This window comes from Thalassophryne amazonica, chromosome 7, assembly GCF_902500255.1.
Source record: "Thalassophryne amazonica chromosome 7, fThaAma1.1, whole genome shotgun sequence".
In the NCBI taxonomy this organism is placed as follows: Eukaryota; Metazoa; Chordata; class Actinopteri; order Batrachoidiformes; family Batrachoididae; genus Thalassophryne; species Thalassophryne amazonica.
In genome coordinates this window covers 87,943,545-87,962,168 of record NC_047109.1, presented here as the reverse complement: position 1 = coordinate 87,962,168, position 18,624 = coordinate 87,943,545, and the positions used below count along the sequence as shown (strand labels likewise).

At 45.9% G+C, this 18,624-nt stretch overlaps 1 protein-coding gene across 2 annotated transcripts in view; it reads left to right on the top strand.

Annotated features, from left to right (window-relative positions):
* The window catches only part of LOC117514478 (tubulin polymerization-promoting protein), a 45,450-nt gene that overhangs the window by 10,461 nt on the left and 16,365 nt on the right, over positions 1-18,624 (top strand). The window contains exons 1-3 of one of the 2 annotated variants that reach the window (XM_034174959.1): positions 9,795-10,113; positions 14,265-14,345; positions 14,879-15,214. In XM_034174959.1, coding sequence (XP_034030850.1) covers positions 10,097-10,113; positions 14,265-14,345; positions 14,879-15,214 — 434 coding nt within the window. In that variant the 5' untranslated portion in view covers positions 9,795-10,096. Of the gene's footprint in view, positions 1-9,794; positions 10,114-14,264; positions 14,346-14,878; positions 15,215-18,624 lie in introns of those variants that run through there. The other variant, XM_034174960.1, reaches the window with a different exon arrangement.

Sequence of the window (18,624 nt, the reverse complement as noted above, 5' to 3'; positions counted from 1 at the left end):
GTCTGCTCTATAAAAAAGCCCTCCGTAAAGCTAGGACATCTTACTACTCATCACTAAAATAAGAACAACCCCAGGTTTCTTTTCAGCACTGTAGCCAGGCTGACAAAGAGTCAGAGCTCTATTGAGCCGAGTATTCCTTTAACTTTAACTTCATGACTTTCTTTGCTAATAAAATTTTAACTATTAGAGAAAAAATTACTCATAACCATCCCAAAGACATATCGTTCTCTTTGGCTGCTTTCAGTGATGCCGGTATTTGGTTAGACTCTTTCTCTCCGATTGTTCTGTCTGACTTATTTTTATTAGTTACTTCCTCCAAACCATCAACATGTCTATTAGACCCCATTCCTACCAGGCTGCTCAAGGAAGCCCTACCATTAATTAATGCTTCGATCTTAAATATGATCAATCTATCTTTATTAGTGTGCAATGTACCACAGGCTTTTAAGGTGGCAGTAATTAAACCATTACTTAAAAAGCCATCACTTGACCCAGCTATCTTAGCTAATTATAGGCCAATCTCCAACCTTCCTTTTCTCTCAAAATTCTTGAAAGGGTAGTTGTAAAACAGCTAACTGATCATCTGCAGAGGAATGGTCTATTTGAAGACTTTCAGTCAGGTTTTAGAATTCATCATAGTACAGAAACAGCATTAGTGAAGGTTACAAATGATCTTCTTATGGCCTCAGACAGTGGACTGATCTCTGTGCTTGTTCTGTTAGACCTCAGCGCTGCTTTTGATACTGTTGACCATAAAATTTTATTACAGAGATTAGAGCATGCCATAGGTATTAAAGGCACTGCGCTGCGGTGGTTTGAATCATATTTATCTAATAGATTACAATTTGTTCATGTAAATGGGGAATCTTCTTCACAGACTAAGTGTTGGGGAAAGTGTAGTGACATGGACCCACAACAGGGGGCGCAAATGAACGGTCAATAGATGAGCCAAAAGGTAACAATTTAATGTTGTGAATGTGCACAACGACTATACAGACAATCTCAGAATATGATAGCAGTCAATACACAAAGGTGACGTGTGGGCAGGCTCGAGGATAGAAGACGTCTGTCCTGAGAAGAGCCGGAACCACACGATTTCCGCTGCCACCGAACCTGGTGAATACTGGAGCCGCCAAGTCCCGAATTCCCAGGTGATCACTGTCCCTGACTGTCAGATCTGGTACTGCTGGTGAGGAGCACAAACAGTGAGATATGGGTGTGTGCACACCCAGTAATAAAAACAGTCAGAAGGTGGAAAGTCACCTCCACCTCTAATCACACACACGTGCAGCTCCTGTCAACCACTTATCTGGTTGGGGTGTGAAGCGAAGCCGTCGCTGATCACACCAAACGCCAATCCCACAGATAAGGAAACACTTACAGGAAAACGGCTGCAAAGAAGTTCAGACTGTTAGTCAGTGTTTTCAGTTTAGCAGAGAATTACCTTCACAGGTAGATGATATCTCGGCAATGAGGTGGAGATGACGTCCGGTCTTTATGGAGTAGTATGATGAAGTGTAGATGGGTGACAGCTGTCATGAGATAATGAGTGACAGCTGTCACCCCCGGCTGTGTCCGTGGCGGCAGCGCCCTCTCGTGCCTGAAGCCCGCACTTCAGGCAGGGCGCCCTCTGGTGGTGGGCCAGCAGTACCTCCTCTTCTGGCGGCCCACACAACAGGACCCCCCCCCTCAACGGGCCCGACCAGGTTTATCCGGGTGTCGGCGGTAGAAATCAGCCAGGAGGGCCGGGTCCAGGATGAAGCTCCTCTTCACCCAGGAGCGTTCTTCGGGTCCATACCCCTCCCAGTCCACCCAATACTGGAACCCCCGGCCCATTCGACGGACGTCCAGGAGCCGGCGCACTGTCCAAGCCGGCTCCCCGTCAATGATCCGGGCAGGAGGCAGCGCCGGACCGGGAGCACAGAGGGGTGAGGTGAGGTGAGGTGAGGTGTGGTTTAATCCGGGAGACATGAAAAACACGGTGGATCCGCAGTGAAACCGGGAGCTGGAGCTTCACTGCAGCAGGACTGAGGATTTTGATGATCTTGAATGGTCCAATGAACCTGTCCATCAGTTTGGGGGAGTCCACCTGCAGGGGAATGTCCTTGGTTGATAACCACACCTCCTGCCCGGGCTGGTATGCAGGGGCCGGGGACCGCCGGTGGTCTGCATGGGCCTTAGCCCTCGTCTGTGCCTTTAACAAGGCAGAACGGGTGGTGCGCCACACCCGACGGCACCTCCGCAGGTGGTCCTGGACAGAGGGCACACCGACCTCTCCCTCCACCATGGGAAACAATGGGGGCTGGTACCCCAGACACACCTCAAATGGGGAGAGGCCGGTGGCAGAAGACACCTGGCTGTTATGTGCATACTCGATCCAGGCCAGATGGTTACTCCAGGCCATCGGGTGCGCGGATGTCACACAGCAGAGGGTCTGTTCCAATTCTTGGTTGGCCCGTTCTGCCTGTCCGTTAGTCTGTGGGTGGTACCCGGACGAGAGGCTCACGGTGGCCCCCAGTTCTCTGCAGAAACTCCTCCAGACTTGAGAGGAAAACTGGGGACCACGATCCGAGACTACGTCAGTTGGTATCCCATGCAGACGGACGACGTGGTGGACCAGGAGGTCTGCTGTCTCCTGGGCCGTTGGGAGCTTCGGAAGGGCCACGAAGTGGGTCGCCTTGGAGAATCGGTCCACTATCGTGAGGATGGTGGTGTTGCCCTGGGACGGCGGGAGGCCCGTGACGAAATCCAGGCCGATATGGGACCAGGGGCGATGAGGCACAGGAAGCGGCTGGAGAAGTCCTTGGGACCTTTTGTGGTCTGCCTTGCCCTTGGCACAGGTGGTGCAGGCCTGGATATACTCCCGGACGTCGGCCTCCATAGACGCCCACCAGAAGCGCTGCCGGACAACTGCCACGGTCCTTCGCACCCCTGGATAACAGGAGAGCTTGGAACCGTGACAGAAATCCAAGACTGCAGCTCTGGCTTCTGGTGGGACGTACATACGATTCCTTGGACCAGTTCCGGAGTCCGGGCTCCGTGCCAGGGCCTCCCGGACGGTCTTCTCCACGTCCCAGGTGAGGGAGGCCACGATAGTGGACTCCGGAATGATGGGCTCCGGTGGATCCGACAGCACAGTTTTGACTTCGTCTTCGTGTACCCGGGACAAGGCATCCGATCTCTGGTTCTTGGTCCCGGTGCGATAGGTGATCCGGAAGTCAAAACGTCCGAAGAACAGTGACCAGCGGGCTTGCCTGGGGTTCAGCCGACTGGCGGTCCTGATATACTCCAGGTTCTGATGGTCAGTGAAAACCGTGAACGGCACAGACGCTCCCTCCAACAGGTGTCTCCACTCCTCAAGAGCCTCTTTCACCGCAAGGAGTTCTCGATTGCCGACGTCATAGTTCCGTTCAGCGGGGGTCAACCTGCGAGAAAAGTAGGCACACGGGTGAAGAACCTTATCGGTCTCCCCGCTCTGGGATAGCACGGCTCCTATCCCTGAGTCAGAGGCGTCCACTTCAACCACAAACTGGCGGCTAGGGTCGGGCTGCACCAGAACTGGTGCAGTCGAGAACCGGCGTTTCAACTTCTTGAACGTGGCTTCGCACCGATCCGACCAGGTGAAGGGGACTTTTGGAGAGGTCAGGGCTGTCAGGGGGCTAACTACGTGACTGTAGCCCTTAATGAACCTCCTGTAGAAATTTGCAAAGCCGAGGAACTGTTGCAGCTTCCTACGGCTTGTTGGTTGGGGCCAATCGCTCACCGCCGCAACCTTGGCCGGATCAGGGGCGACGGAGTTGGAGGAGATGATGAACCCCAGGAAGGACAAAGAGGTGCGGTGAAACTCACACTTATCGCCCTTCACAAACAGCCGGTTCTCCAACAACCGCTGCAAGACCTGACGTACATGCTGGACATGAGTCTCAGGATCCGGGGAAAAGATGAGTATGTCATCCAGATACATGAAGACGAATCGGTGCAGAAAGTCCCGCAAGACGTCATTTACCAAAGCTTGGAACGTCGCGGGGGCGTTGGTGAGGCCGAACGGCATGACCAGGTACTCAAAATGACCTAATGGGGTGTTAAATGCCGTCTTCCATTCGTCTCCCTTCCGGATCCGAACCAGGTCATACGCATTCCTAAGGTCCAGTTTGGTGAAAATTTGGGCTCCATGCAGGGGCGTGAACACTGAATCCAACTGGGGTAAAGGGTATCGATTGCGAACCGTTATGTCGTTCAGCCCCCTGTAATCAATGCATGGACGGAGTCCGCCGTCTTTCCTGCCCACAAAAAAGAAACCTGCACCCATCGGGGAGGTGGAATTCCGGATCAGCCCGGCAGCTAATGAGTCCCGGATGTAGGTCTCCATTGATTCGCGCTCAGGACGTGAGAGGTTGTACAGCCTGCTGGACGGGTACTCAGCGCCTGGGACCAAATCAATGGCACAATCGTACGGACGGTGCGGGGGAAGAGTGAGCGCCAGATCCTTGCTGAAGACGTCAGCAAGGTCGTGGTACTCAACTGGCACCGCCGTCAGATTGGGAGGGACTTTAACCTCCTCATTGGCATTTACACCGGGAGGAACCGAGGATCCTAAACAATTCCGGTGGCAGGTTTCGCTCCACTGAGTCACAACCCCAGACGGCCAATCAATCCGGGGATTGTGTTTAATCATCCATGGGAAGCCCAAAATCACGCGGGAGGTAGAAGGAGTTACAAAAAACTCATTCTCCTCCCGGTGATTCCCAGACACTACCAGGGTTACAGGTAGTGTCTTGTGTGTGATAAAAGGGAGAAGAGTGCCATCTAGTGCTCGCACCTTCACTGGCGAAGAAAGTGCCACCAGAGGGAGCCCTACCTCCCTTGCCCATCTGCTATCCAGCAGATTCCCTTCTGACCCCGTGTCCACCAGTGCTGGGGCTTGAAGGGTTAAATCCCCGCTCAGGACTGTAACTGGGAGTCGTGTTGAAAGATGTGTATGACCCACGTGAATGTTTTGACCACCCCTCAGCCCAGTCTCTAAGGGCGGGCGTTTGTGTTTTGACCGTTTGGGGCAGACTCTCTGCTGATGCTCACTCGAGCCGCAGACAAAGCACTCCCCGCGGATCAGCCTCCTCTGTCTGAATGTGGCCCTGCTCGTGTCCCTAGCATCGTCAGCAGGGGGAGCTGTAGCCACACGGAGCGCTGTGGCTGTGGAGCGTGGAGAAGACTGCTCTCTTTCGGACCCGGGAGGAAGAGGGACGGCTTGTGCCTGACCACGCCCTTCGCCTCGCTGACAGCAGCACGGTAGACGCGGTTTCGCCTCTGTTGGGGTGATCAAAAACAGTTCTGAGCTCCCTCACAAACCCAGTATAAGAGGCAAGGAGCTGTGAACCTTGTTCCCAAAGCACTGTAGCCCAAGCGCGTGCCTTACCTCGAAGCAAATTAATCACGTAAGCCACCTTACTGGCGTCAGACGCGTACATCACGGGACGCTGTGCAAAGACGAGCGAACACTGCATAAGAAAGGCCGCGCACGTCTCCACACAACCTCCATATGGCTCTGGGGGGCTTATGTATGCTTCAGGGGATGGTGGGGGGGGTCGTTGAATGACCAGTGGAATGTCTGTATTCGGCACCGGGTCGGCAGGAGGAGGAGCTGCAGCAGCGCCCTGATCGCGCGCTTCCACCTGTGCGGTGAGAGCCTCCATCCTGCGATTAAGGATGATGTTTTGCTGGGTCATCAGGTCCATCCGAGCGGTAAAGGCGGTGAGGATGTGCTGCAACTCACCAATCACGCCTCCAGCCGACGCCTGTGCACCCTGCTCTTCCATTGGCCGTCCAACAGATGGTTGACGCCCCTCGGGATCCATGACGTTGGCCGAGATATCCTGTTGGGGAAAGTGTAGTGACACGGACCCACAACAGGGGGCGCAAATGAACGGTCCACCGAACCTGGTGAATACTGGAGCCGCCAAGTCCCGAATTCCCAGGTGATCACCGTCCCCGACTGTCGGATCTGGTACTGCTGGTGAGGAGCACAAACAGTGAGATATGGGTGTGTGCACACCCAGTAACAAAAACAGTCAGAAGGTGGAAAGTCACCTCCACCTCTAATCACACACACGTGCAGCTCCTGTCAACCACTTATCTGGTTGGGGTGTGAAGCGAAGCCATCGCTGATCACACCAAACGCCAATCCCACAGATAAGGAAACACTTACAGGAAAACGGCTGCAAAGAAGTTCACACTGTTAGTCAGTGTTTTCAGTTTAGCAGAGAATTACCTTCACAGGTACATGATATCTTGGCAATGAGGTGGAGATGACGTCCGGGTTTTATGGAGTAGTATGATGAAGTGTAGATGGGTGACAGCTATCATGAGATAATGAGTGACAGCTGTCACCCCCTGCTGTGTCCGTGGCGGCAGCGCCCTCTCGTGCCTGAAGCCCGCACTTCAGGCAGGGCGCCCTCTGGTGGTGGGCCAGCAGTACCTCCTCTTCTGGCGGCCCACACAACACTAAGGTTAATTATGGAGTTCCACAAGATTCTGTGCTAGGACCAATTTTATTCACTTTATACATGTTTCCCTTAGGCAGTATTATTAGACAGCATTGCTTAAATTTTCATTGTTACGCAGATGATACCCAGCTTTATCTATCCATGAAGCCAGAGGACACACACCAATTAGCTAAACTGCAGGATTGTCTTACAGACATAAAGACATGGATGACGTCTAATCTCCTGCTTTTAAACTCAGATAAAACTTATTGTACTTGGCCCCACAAATCTTAGAAACATGGTGTCTAACCAGATCCTTACTCTGGATGGCATTACCCTGACCTCTAGTAATACTGTGAGAAATCTTGGAGTCACTTTTGATCAGGATATGTCATTCAATGCGCATATTAAACAAATATGTAGGACTGCTTTTTTGCATTTGCGCAATATCTCTAAAATTAGAAAAGTCTTGTCTCAGAATTATGCTGAAAAACTAATTCATGCATTTATTTCCTCTAGGCTGGACTATTGTAATTCATTATTATCAGGTTGTCCTAAAAGTTCCCTGAAAAGCCTTCAGTTAATTCAAAATGTTGCAGCTAGAGTACTGACGGGGACTAGAAGGAGAGAGCATATCTCACCCATATTGGCCTCTCTTCATTGGCTTTCTGTTAATTCTAGAATAGAATTTAAAATTCTTCTTCTTACTTATAAGGTTTTGAATAATCAGGTCCCATCTTATCTTAGGGACCTCATAGTACCATATCACCCCAATAGAGCGCTTCGCTCTCAGACTGCAGGCTTACTTGTAGTTCCTAGGGTTTGTAAGAGTAGAATGGGAGGCAGAGCCTTCAGCTTTCAGGCTCCTCTCCTGTGGAACCAGCTCCCAATTCAGATCAGGGAGACAGACACCCTCTCTACTTTTAAGATTAGGCTTAAAACTTTCCTTTTTGCTAAAGCTTATAGTTAGGGCTGGATCAGGTGACCCTGAACCATCCCTTAGTTATGCTGCTATAGACTTAGACTGCTGGGGGGTTCCCATGATGCACTGAGTGTTTCTTTCTCTTTTTGCTCTGTATGCACCACTCTGCATTTAATCATTAGTGATTGATCTCTGCTCCCCTCCACAGCATGTCTTTTTCCTGGTTCTCTCCCTCAGCCACAAAAAGTCCCAGCAGAAGACTGCCCCTCCCTGAGCCTGGTTCTGCTGGAGGTTTCTTCCTGTTAAAAGGGAGTTTTTCCTTCCCACTGTCGCCAAGTGCTTGCTCACAGGGGATCGTTTTGACCGTTGGGGTTTTTCCGTAATTATTGTATGGCCTTGCCTTACAATATAAAGCGCATTGGGGCAACTGTTTATTGTGATGTGGCGCTATATAAATAAAATTGATTTGATTTGATTTATCTTATTAACTAACAGTGTAATTAAATTTATTTATGTTCATATTAGTTATTGCAGTATATGCATTAGTTAATACTGAATTAAGAATTTAGTGTTTACGACTCATTTATTCATGTGGTGACATTAATTAATGGATTAATGTTAGTGCAGAGAGATCACATTTATGGTTCTGTTCAGCTTCTGTCCCTCTCATTCAAATCACTTTGGTGAGCAAATCTACTCCTGCTTTTTGATTTAAAAAAAAATTCTAAATACAGCACTGTACAGTTATTGGCAGTGTCAATGGTGGAATAGTGCAGTTACATGGAGTAGAGGAGGTGAAGGTAGATAAGTTTAAATACTTGGGGTCGGTGCAGGCGGGGTGGAGTGAGTGGAGAAAGGTGGCAGGAGTGATTTGCGACAGAAGGATATCTGACAGAGTGAAAGGCAAAGTTCATAAGACGTTAGTGAGACCAGTTATGTTGTACAGCTTAGAGGCAGTGGCACTAAGAAAAAGACAGGCGAGAGAGCGGAAGATGCTGCAGTTTTCTTTGGGAGTGACGAGGATGGACAGGATTAGGAATGAAGATGTCAGAGGGACAGCACAGATAGGACCTTTTATTGACAGAGAGGTGAGACTGAGATGGTTTGGATATGTGCAGAAGAGGGGCACAGGGTATGTAGCAAGAAGGATGCTGAGGATGGAGCCACCAAGCAAGAAGAGAAGAGGGAGGACAAAGAGGATGTTTATGCATGTGGTGCAGGATTCCCCAAAATTCCCCACATAGAAAAATTGAAATGTACTGTTAAATAACCACATTAGAGGTTCTGAGCTGAATCTTGTATGCAAGTCAACATTAGTGGGACTTTACCTGAGTATAAAGCTGTGTCAAGTCAAGTCAGGGAGTAGGTGCTGGGCTTGTGTTTTGCCATATCCAGTCCACCACAAAACCACCTTGGGTCCTGGATGGCAATCACAAAGACAGACAACCAATGGGTCCTGGATGGAAACTAATCAAACAGACAACTGATTCCCCCCATTTCTTAAAGTAGGCATGTATTTGCAACTACCAGGTGGAGCATGGGCATCTCCTTGGCCTTCTTCAGCCACTGGGGACCTGAACAAAGAAATGCACCAAAATGTTGTTGCTGGCATTCCCTTACACAATTCAGGTGTTACTCCACACCTGAGTCTCACAAAGTAACCATTCCTTGACACAAAGTCATTTCAGTGGTACCCAAGGATTATCTAAAGAAACAAAGTGCAGAACACATCTTTGTATTGGTCTCACAACCATACAGGAAGCAACAGGAGTAATAACTTAGACTTTGGTTCTCTTGCAAAGGTATCAGCATTGACCTCATCACTCCATGAGATCTTCCCAATTGAATTGTTTCTTGATCTCAAAGGCTGAGGGCCCAGAGACATAAATGTCTCTCCAAGTTTGACACTTTCAACACATACAAAAACATTTCTGATGCTCCAGTCCAGAAAGTCACCAAAAACCTGGATCTTAGTTGATTTGGGACATTCACAAAACCAGACACTCCAATTCTTCACTGAGCTTCTCCAGTGCTGCAATTGTGTCATCCATTGATTCCACAAAGAATAATGTGATTTGAAAAAGTGGCATAAAATCAGTGTGCTCTATAACAGCTGTGTTAAGTTTGTACTTCATTGCTGATGGATTTACTTAAGAAATGAAACAGCTGCCCTTCAACAGTCACTTGAATCTCATTTTTCTTGGCAGACAGCGCCGATGACACACAAACCCTGCCATCAATAGTGACGGTGTGCGATGTCACCATGTGTGTATGAGTGAAGACATCTGGCATAGACAGAGACCCGTCACACAATGGTTTCCCAGTGTGCACTGCTCTGAATGCCATCATTCATCAACATTAATAATCTCTTCTTTTTGTCCAACAACTGACATAACTGTTGACACGTCTTTGTCCGGGGTCCATCATGGACCTTTTGTATGCATTTAAATGCTGACTGTACTGACAGAAGCGAGGTCGTCTTTGCCATCGTTGGCACCACTTGGGAGCAAAACCTTTTGCTGCGAGTTGGGAATAAGAGCCAGTCGTCTGTAGCTTTATTTGAAGCAGAGGATTTGTCTGTCTGTGGTTTGCACCCTGGAGTGAATCAAACGTAACGACTCGCAGATGTTTTTCACGACTTTGTTGGTGTGCACATTGCCGTGGCAACGCAACTAATAAGGATGCTGAGTTAAGCATGGGATCAGCTGAAAGGTGAGCCGAACGGTCAGGATAATTGCAAGAGTCGACGTCAAAATGTAAATATTTGCTTTTACATATTTCAGTATGACGCTAGTGCAAACCTCTCGCATCTTACTGAGGCTATACCAACTAAGTTAAGTCTCTTCAATCTGATTTAAATGTGTGTATTAGCTGCTTGCGTGTGTGCAGATGCAAATGGTGATGATGTGTGCAAAGAGGAATCCCTGCAGACACTCGGAATGAAATCATCCAAAGCCAGAGAGAAAGCGCAGCAAGCAAATCTCACCTTTAAAGAGGTGTCACAACAAGCAGTAAATAACACACACAAGCTGGAAGTAATCTGGTCTTAGTGATGATAAACAATTTTTTTCCCCTCCCTTTCGTTTAAAGGTATGTTTATCACTTCCCACATTAGGATTGTTTTAGGTGTAGTTTCAAGTTTGCTCTTCAGCATCGTCTGTTGGAGCAAAATTACGCATTGCGGCTGAGACAATCTGCTATTATGATGATCAAGTATGAATTAATAAAAAAAAAGCTAAATTTTACACTTGTTCCAGTTGTTCACTGTAAGGATTTGCTCTTTTACTGCTTTCACCTCCATTAGTTGTGACTTATTTTCGACAGGCCCGTTAAAGATTGTTGGTGTTTTTACCCGAGGCCATCAAATATGGCCACTGGGTATTGTGAAGACTTTGCGTCTGTCTTTCTGTCCATCTATCTGTCTTTCCATCTGTCTGTGCTCAGCATAAATCCAGTCCTATTACTGCCGCAGTCTTCAAATTCACAGAGAACATTCTTTGGACACAGACGTTGGACAAGTTCAGAGATGGCTGACCTTGACCTATTTTAAAAGGCATTTTAAGAGGTTAAAATGTCATATTCTGTTCCTTTTTTTTGTGAGGGGTGGGGGTGACAGTCAGATTATAGCGGCACTGTGACATCAGTGGCTGGTCTAGCTAGCTGCAAGCTTTTGTTTGTGTGTAAATATAACCTCTTTCTTATGTAAAGGCTAGTGAGAAATAAACACTTCTAAATCAGAAAATGCTGTTTTTGTAACCTGATAACACCTCTGGAGTGATTCACAAGACATTTCGCGGACATTAGCATGTATGCTAACTTCCGCTAACTCAAAGCTAACGTCCACTCTTGTGCAAAGCTCATGTATGTGCACACGTACGCCCTCCTGCAGACGCCATTAAAATGCAAATAAAATATTGTTTATGATTGATTGTTAGAGGGGCTTATATATATATATACGAGGTCTGTCAATAAAGTAACGGTCCTTTTTATTGTTTTCAAAAACTATATGGATTTCATTCATATGTTTTTACATCAGACAAGCTTGAACCCTCATGCGCATGCGTGAGTTTTTCCACGCCTGTCGGTTACGTCATTCACCTGTAAGCACGCCTTGGGAAGGAGTGGTCCCGCCCCCTCGTCGGATTTTCATTGTCTGGAAATGGCGGAATGAAAAGGACTTTTTTTCCATCAGAATTTTTTCAGAAGCTGTTAGAAACTGGCACCTGGAAACCATTCGAAAAATGTATCTGGCTTTCAGTGAAAATTTTATGAGCTTCACAGAGAATAAGGCCTGTTACTACAGCTTTAAGGACCCCTTTAAGGACGGTTGGCGTGCCGCGCCCCGAGCTGTGATGACACGGCACAAGCCACCGGACCATTTCTAAACGGATGGCTCTGTGGATACGAGACTGTCGTGTGCTCTTTCTCTGGTTATCACAAGAGCTGGACATCAGCCATTTTCCGGCAGATTTCCCTTTTAACAAGAGATTTTGTCATGGAAAGCCGCGCGGAGGCTTCGCGCGTAAAGACCAATTCGCTTTGGAAGCGAGACAACGGAACACCTCCGTTTCGGCGTGTCAGAGGACAAGTTAGGACATGTCCAGCTCTCAACAATTTCTCTGATACTTACTGAACTGGTAAGCATTGAAAGCTGAGATAGACATGTCCAAACTTGTCCTCTGACACGCCGAAACGGAGGTTTTCCTTTGTCTTGCTTCCAAATCGAATCGGTCTTTACGCAAATGTGCTGAATCTGCTTATTCCAGTTAAGGGCCGGGGGCTGGAGCCTGTCCCAGCAGTGGTACACCCTGGACAGGTTGCCAGTTTATCACAGTATAATGTTGTCCATGATTTCCATGTCATTTTTACCCAAAGCCAAAATATGGTCAATGGGTATTGCGAAGACTTTGTGTCCGTCTGTCTGTTAGGCACCATTCCATTCTTGGGACACAGACCTTGGACCATTCTTGAGACACAGACCATGGACAAGTTAGAAGATGGCTAACCATGACCTATTTTAAGAGGTCAAAAGGTCACATTCTGTTTCCTATTTTTATGCTCATACAGCCGAGGGTATTTTAGCATTGCATTATATTTACATTTGTGAAACAGCGCCCCCACCTACATTTCATCTGGGTTAAGCTTGGGGTTAAGTACAGATAAGTGGTGGAGCTTGGTAGAAGGATGTGTGCTCTGAGCATGGTCTAGTCCAGTCTGTCCCAAACTTGATCCACGTGATCCAAAGTACTGCAGGTGTCCCATCTGTCCATCAACTTGGGGCAGTTTTTGTTGCAATTCAGAGCTATATGAAGTGGAATTGAATTGAGCTAATCAGAGCAGATCAGCTCAGTCAGGTGTGTTCAGTGTACCAACAGTTAAGTGAATAATGGAACACATCTGACCGAGCTGATCTGATTAGTTCAGGGACAAACTGAACATGTACAGTATTGTGGGTCTTGTGGACCAGGATTGGGAAAAACTGGACAAGTCATCTCATGTCTGAGACAGGTCATCTGTGTTTTGGCTTCCCAGACAATCGTCACGAAGGTTGGTGCAATGACCAAGCTCGTCAAGACAAAGAGCATGTTCAGTTTCGATGTCAGTCAGGACCCGGATGTGGACTGTGTGCATGTTTTTCTCAAACTTACTTATTACATAGAAAAAAAGAAAAAGAACATTTTTGACATTTCTCTTAATGTCCCAAAGGGCTTTTGTTTCTTCATGAAAATTGGTGGAATGATCAATCTGATCAACCTGAGAACTTTCCCTGAACAGTGTAGAGTTTGAGTAATTCTACTAACACAAACTATCACGACTGGTAAACGGTTGTGGCAGGATGCAAATGCAGGACTCAGACTCAAGGCTCTGTATATAAAAGCAGTTTACTTGGGCGAAAACGGGGTCTGGTACACAGGTAGGAAGTCCAACAAGGCAAACAAAAGCAAGAACATCAGGCAGGTGTGTGGTCGAGAGTACAAGCAAGGAGTCGAAGAACATGGGTAGCAAGCAGGTCGAGAACAAGAAATAGAGGGCTGGAGAGAATGCATAGAGCACATCAATCTGGCGAGGAAACAGGGCAAAAAGAGGATCTTAAATACACCCAAGTGATGAGGTGGAGATTGGGAGCAGGTGTGCGTGGAACACACCAGAATGAGGGTGTGGCCAGGGAGAGGGAAACGCCCACCACCAAGAAACAGGAGATACAAACGAGAGACAGGGACAGTAAAACCCAAGCAGGAAAAAACCCCAACAAGAGAATAAGCCTACAAAGAAACAAACGTGGCAAAAGCCTGAAAACAAAACCAGGCAGAACCTCACATCCTGACGCAAACTCACTGATTAGTCATACATATCCCCAAATAAAATGTCACACAGATCCAGAAAATGATTGGGACACTTTACTCTTCAAGAATGGGTAATGATTGTAATGATACAGTGATCCTGTTGAGCCTAATTTAAATTTTCTGTGACAACTTCAACAAACTGCGAGTGCTGACTTTGCTTAAACGTGATTAAAAATGATTTCTGCCAAGCACAGAGTGGTTCAAATTATGTGTATTTATTTATTTATTTATTTATTGTACCACTTTTAAATCACTTTAAAATGGTTTCAATTGGCTTAGTTCATAAGGTCAAGCTCTGGGACATTAGGATGGGCATTTTATTTTCTCATTCTTCCATGAAAGAATGACTGAATGAATGACTGTAGTTGCAGTCTGAGTGAAGAGGACTAGTGGATTTTTGTGGTTTGTAGATCAGTACAGTATTAAATGATTTTAACAATGTGTGTATATACAACCCTGTTTTTAAAATTTAGAAATGTACTGACACCTTTTCTCCGTGTTCCCCTTTGATTTCTACAGCACAAAGAGAAAGCGAAAATCAGCGTATCTGAGCAGCGCCCGGGGCGAAGTGAATTCCTGCACAAGCATGGCAGACCAGAAGTAAGTTTTTGTTGAGATGTGTGAGAATTCATGTAATCTTCCCGTGTGCTGGTTCAAACGTCCGTCTGCTCCCTCCTATCCTGATTTGTGTGCCTTCTAAATTCCACAACAATCTATTTATAACTCCAAGGAGAACGTGAGAGACATCTGCCCATTCACAGGCAACTTTTGCACAAAATCTGTGGCTTCCACACAAGATGGGAAGCCAAATATAAACAATCTATCTGTGTTAAGGCAGCAGAGGTAGGCTTCTATCTGCTGAAGTGTCTGTCTGCTAACAGGGTTAGATTAGGTACATCTCTGCCAAAAACTCTCTTTATCCTCCCCTTCCTCCCTTGTGGACTAGCTGTGATTTACAGCATTTATTGCTTTGTTTTTGTACCTCAGAAGCTTTTTCTAAAAACCCACATCAGCTTTTGTTGTTGCCTTTGGCCTACAGATATTTTAACTGTTTCATGAGGCATTCATTTCAAATCAAACTCTTAGCTACTCTATATGGTCATTTGTGTGACGGCCATTATCTTCCTTCACAGAGACAACATAAATGACTTTAAAGTCCAGACAGCTAAGCATCCAAGCATCACGTCGGTGCCTTTACGGCCGCACGGCGACCATCCTAGAGACCGGACATCCAAAAGGCTTTCATCTGACTCCAACGGGACCAGTGAAGGAGGTGTGGGTTCATCCACACCAGTGGAGATAACCGCTTTAGAAGAGTCGTTTCGACGCTTTGCCATCCACGCTGACACGCGTGCTACCGGCAAGGAGATGCACGGCAAGAACTGGTCCAAGCTCTGCAAGGATTGCGGTGTGATCGACGGCAAGAACGTCACCCTCACTGATGTGGACATCGTCTTCAGCAAAGTCAAGTAAGAAGTGATTAGCTAAACTTGCTGATCCTCTCTGGGATTTTAACTGTTGGTTGTAATACAGTGCATCTGATTAATGAGTCTAAGCTTAAATTTACAAATACATAATAGTTTGTTACGTGACAATATGATGTCGGCGGAGCCTTTATTTTGCGTACTGGCAGGACACTAAAGTTGCATAAACATGGTCATACTGTCATTCACATGGCGACTGAACACAAACACTGGTTCAGGATCATAGATGGAATGGGGGGGGCAGCTTCATGTGTTTTGTTACTGGATACACAATTAAATCGGTGACTGTCATATGTCCAATCAGATATTGACTTTATAGATACTGAACACGCCAACTTGGCCGAGCACATATTCTGTTGTTGTCCGTGGAATTTTTTTAAAGACTTGAGTGGCAAAGAAGCAAATTATGTAAGAATTTTTGTTATTATTATTATTAGTCTTTAGAATGTTGAGTGTGGGCGTGTACATCATGGTGGAGACCATATCAAAAGCAACTTAATTTTTGTTTTCTTCAATCATTGTGAATTATTCTGCTTCATGGCACTCAGATGAACATCTACTACTATTACTACTAAAACAAAAAGTCTGAATGTTGACAAAATTCAGTCTCAGTTCGTGTGTAAACACACGTACATATGTAACATTATATATTGTTTTAATTTAGCAATAGCGTAGCAATACGGCGTGGGGAAGTGGATGTGTGCTACAATCAGAATCAGACATCTAAGTTGTGATTGTGTACAAAACCAATTTTTCAAAACCAATGTTCTGACAAAATTTATTATTATTATTATGAAAATTCCATCCTACGTTGGTCTATAAGATTTGTCTGTAGGTTAGGCACAAAACTTAAAAGTAGGAAGCTCAACGTCCAGTATAAACGTTACTACTTTTCTATGATTTAACCACATTAACAACAGTGCTCGACTGTGAATGGTTGGTGTGAAAAGATTTTCTATCCCACTTTGCTAGCCTAACCTATCTAAACCATGTCTTTTGGTTTTCTAAAGTGAGCCAACAATGAGAGCTACAAAACTATGCTCACATCTTTAGAGACACACATACAGTAAGTAATGGACTGCATTTATTTATATAGCGCTTTTCCATCTGCATCAGATGCACAAAGTGCTTTACAATAATGCCTCACATTCACCTCGATGTCAGGGTGCTGCCATAGCCCTATTGAAATATCCCATAATCCCTTGCGCTCCAGAGTCACTGTAGTCAAAATAACACCGAGAATCCACATGACGACAATTGCAAATGAACATTATACAACTAAAATCTAACTTTTTTTTATGCTTTTCATTGCATTAATAAGAGACTGCATGCATGAGACCCTGACAACTTATAATAATAAATTATAATAATAAAATACATATTCCAAATAATCCCTGTCTGCTGCGTTTAACCTGCATAGAAGTTAATAAACGCAAACCGAATTTCAGATATTTTATATATATTACTCTGGAACAAACAGGACACACAGTGCTGTAAAGGACACTAATCAGGACGTTAAAGAGCAAACTTCACTTTCCCCCAGAACGACATGAACAGGAAGCGATCGCAGCTCACAGCGATTCCCATTGAAAATAATGGAGAAACAACCTGAGCTTTTCCCATGTTTCCATAAAACAAACACAATAATGTCTAAAAACCCAGGTAATATATTCACGAGAGTTTTAGGCACGATATACAAAGAGTTTTATGTTGCGATGTTAATGCTGTTGTCCGTGTGCAGCGGTTAAAGTGCGGCGTGATCAGAGCGTCTCAATGTAGTTGTCAGTGTTACTGAGATCTCGCAGTGAGGCGGCCTCTTCAAAGTTTTGCGGGATTTGAAACCTCAATAGGACGAATACAAGGCGCTCACTACACACCAGGAGCAACTAGGGGTTTAAGGACCTTGCCCAAGGGCCCTTAGTGATTTTCTGGTCAGGGTAGGATTTGAACCAAGGATCCTCTGGTCTCAAGCCCAATGCTTAACCACTAGACCATCACCTCTCCACAATAAGTCACAGTGATGACCTGTGTGGGATATGGTACCAGTGCACACAATGCCGGCATAGGTACCTCTGACATTTAGCCTTTTTAATTGCAAGATTAACATTTCCATGGAATTACTGCATTTTCAGTTTGGCATGTAAAGCTATTTATAGCAGACATTGTTACGCTGACGTAGCCCTCCTGGTGAGGATGTCCCCCTGGTTGTCTCCCTAGGGAGGTCTTCCAGGCACGTCCAACTAGGAGGATACCCCGGGGAAGACCCAGGACATGCTGGAGGGATTATATTTTCTGCTGACTTGGGAACACGCAGGGTCCCCAGAGAAGAATTACAGATAATAGGGAAGTGTGGGTGAGCTGCTTGGTCTGCTGCAACTGGAACCTAAACCCAAATAAACAGCAGAAAATGAATGAATGTGTGTTCTGTATTGCAAACAATGGTTTTCTCAATTAACACTATAAATAGGAAACAAACAGGAATGGAAAACTCTCCAGCTGCAGCCGTCTGAGGAGCCTACACGACGTGGCTTCCAATAAATAGTACTTGCACTGACTTGCAAACGTGGCACATTTTGTTCACGCGTCTTTCTAATTTTATGCATTATCATGCCAATCAAGAGTAGGCCTATACTCAAAAAAAAGGTGTGTCCACATCTTTCCACTTCCAGAGAACATCTTGTGATTCACAGTCGCATCTCAGATGTGCATTTTCAGTAGGATTTTTTTCTGCAGGACAAACCGAGCTGTACTTGTTTAGTTTTATAGGTTAACGGTGGACGCTTTTACCACGTCATCCTTGTTTTTCTCGACACAAGTTTTTCTGAGTCAGCCACATCAACACCATTACGGTTGACATGGTAACATGTTCATGTTTACTGCTGTAAATGTTCTCTTGGCAACAACGGACAGGGGATTTCAGTAAAAATTTAAAGCCAACTGTGTGATCTAAGCACGTTTATGTGCCCTGCTGTTGGTTAGAAATAATTACAAGCGTGCAAATAAAATGGTGTAAACAGGAGAAATATTTCTACATCTCCTTTTCATCGAGTTCTGCATGGGCATGAATGCCACGGCAATATTAGAGTTTCATTGATTTCTGTCAACTGTTCCTTTTTTCTAGGCAGAATAATTATGCAGTATACCGTATTTGCACGTCTGAGGGCAGAGAGCCGGGCATCAGCCCACCCCCTTTTTTGAAGAAAGTTGGTTAAATGCCCACCTGAAATGAAATTATTTTTTAATTAAAGTTTATTAAACGTCTACCTAAAATAAATTTATTCTGTGACCCCTAGCATATTGTACCAAGCAAAAAAAAAAAGAAGTTTTCACTATGTTTTTCTCCTCTTCCATGTTGGACTTGTGATGACATCATCTGTTTGTCAAGTGCACTTACT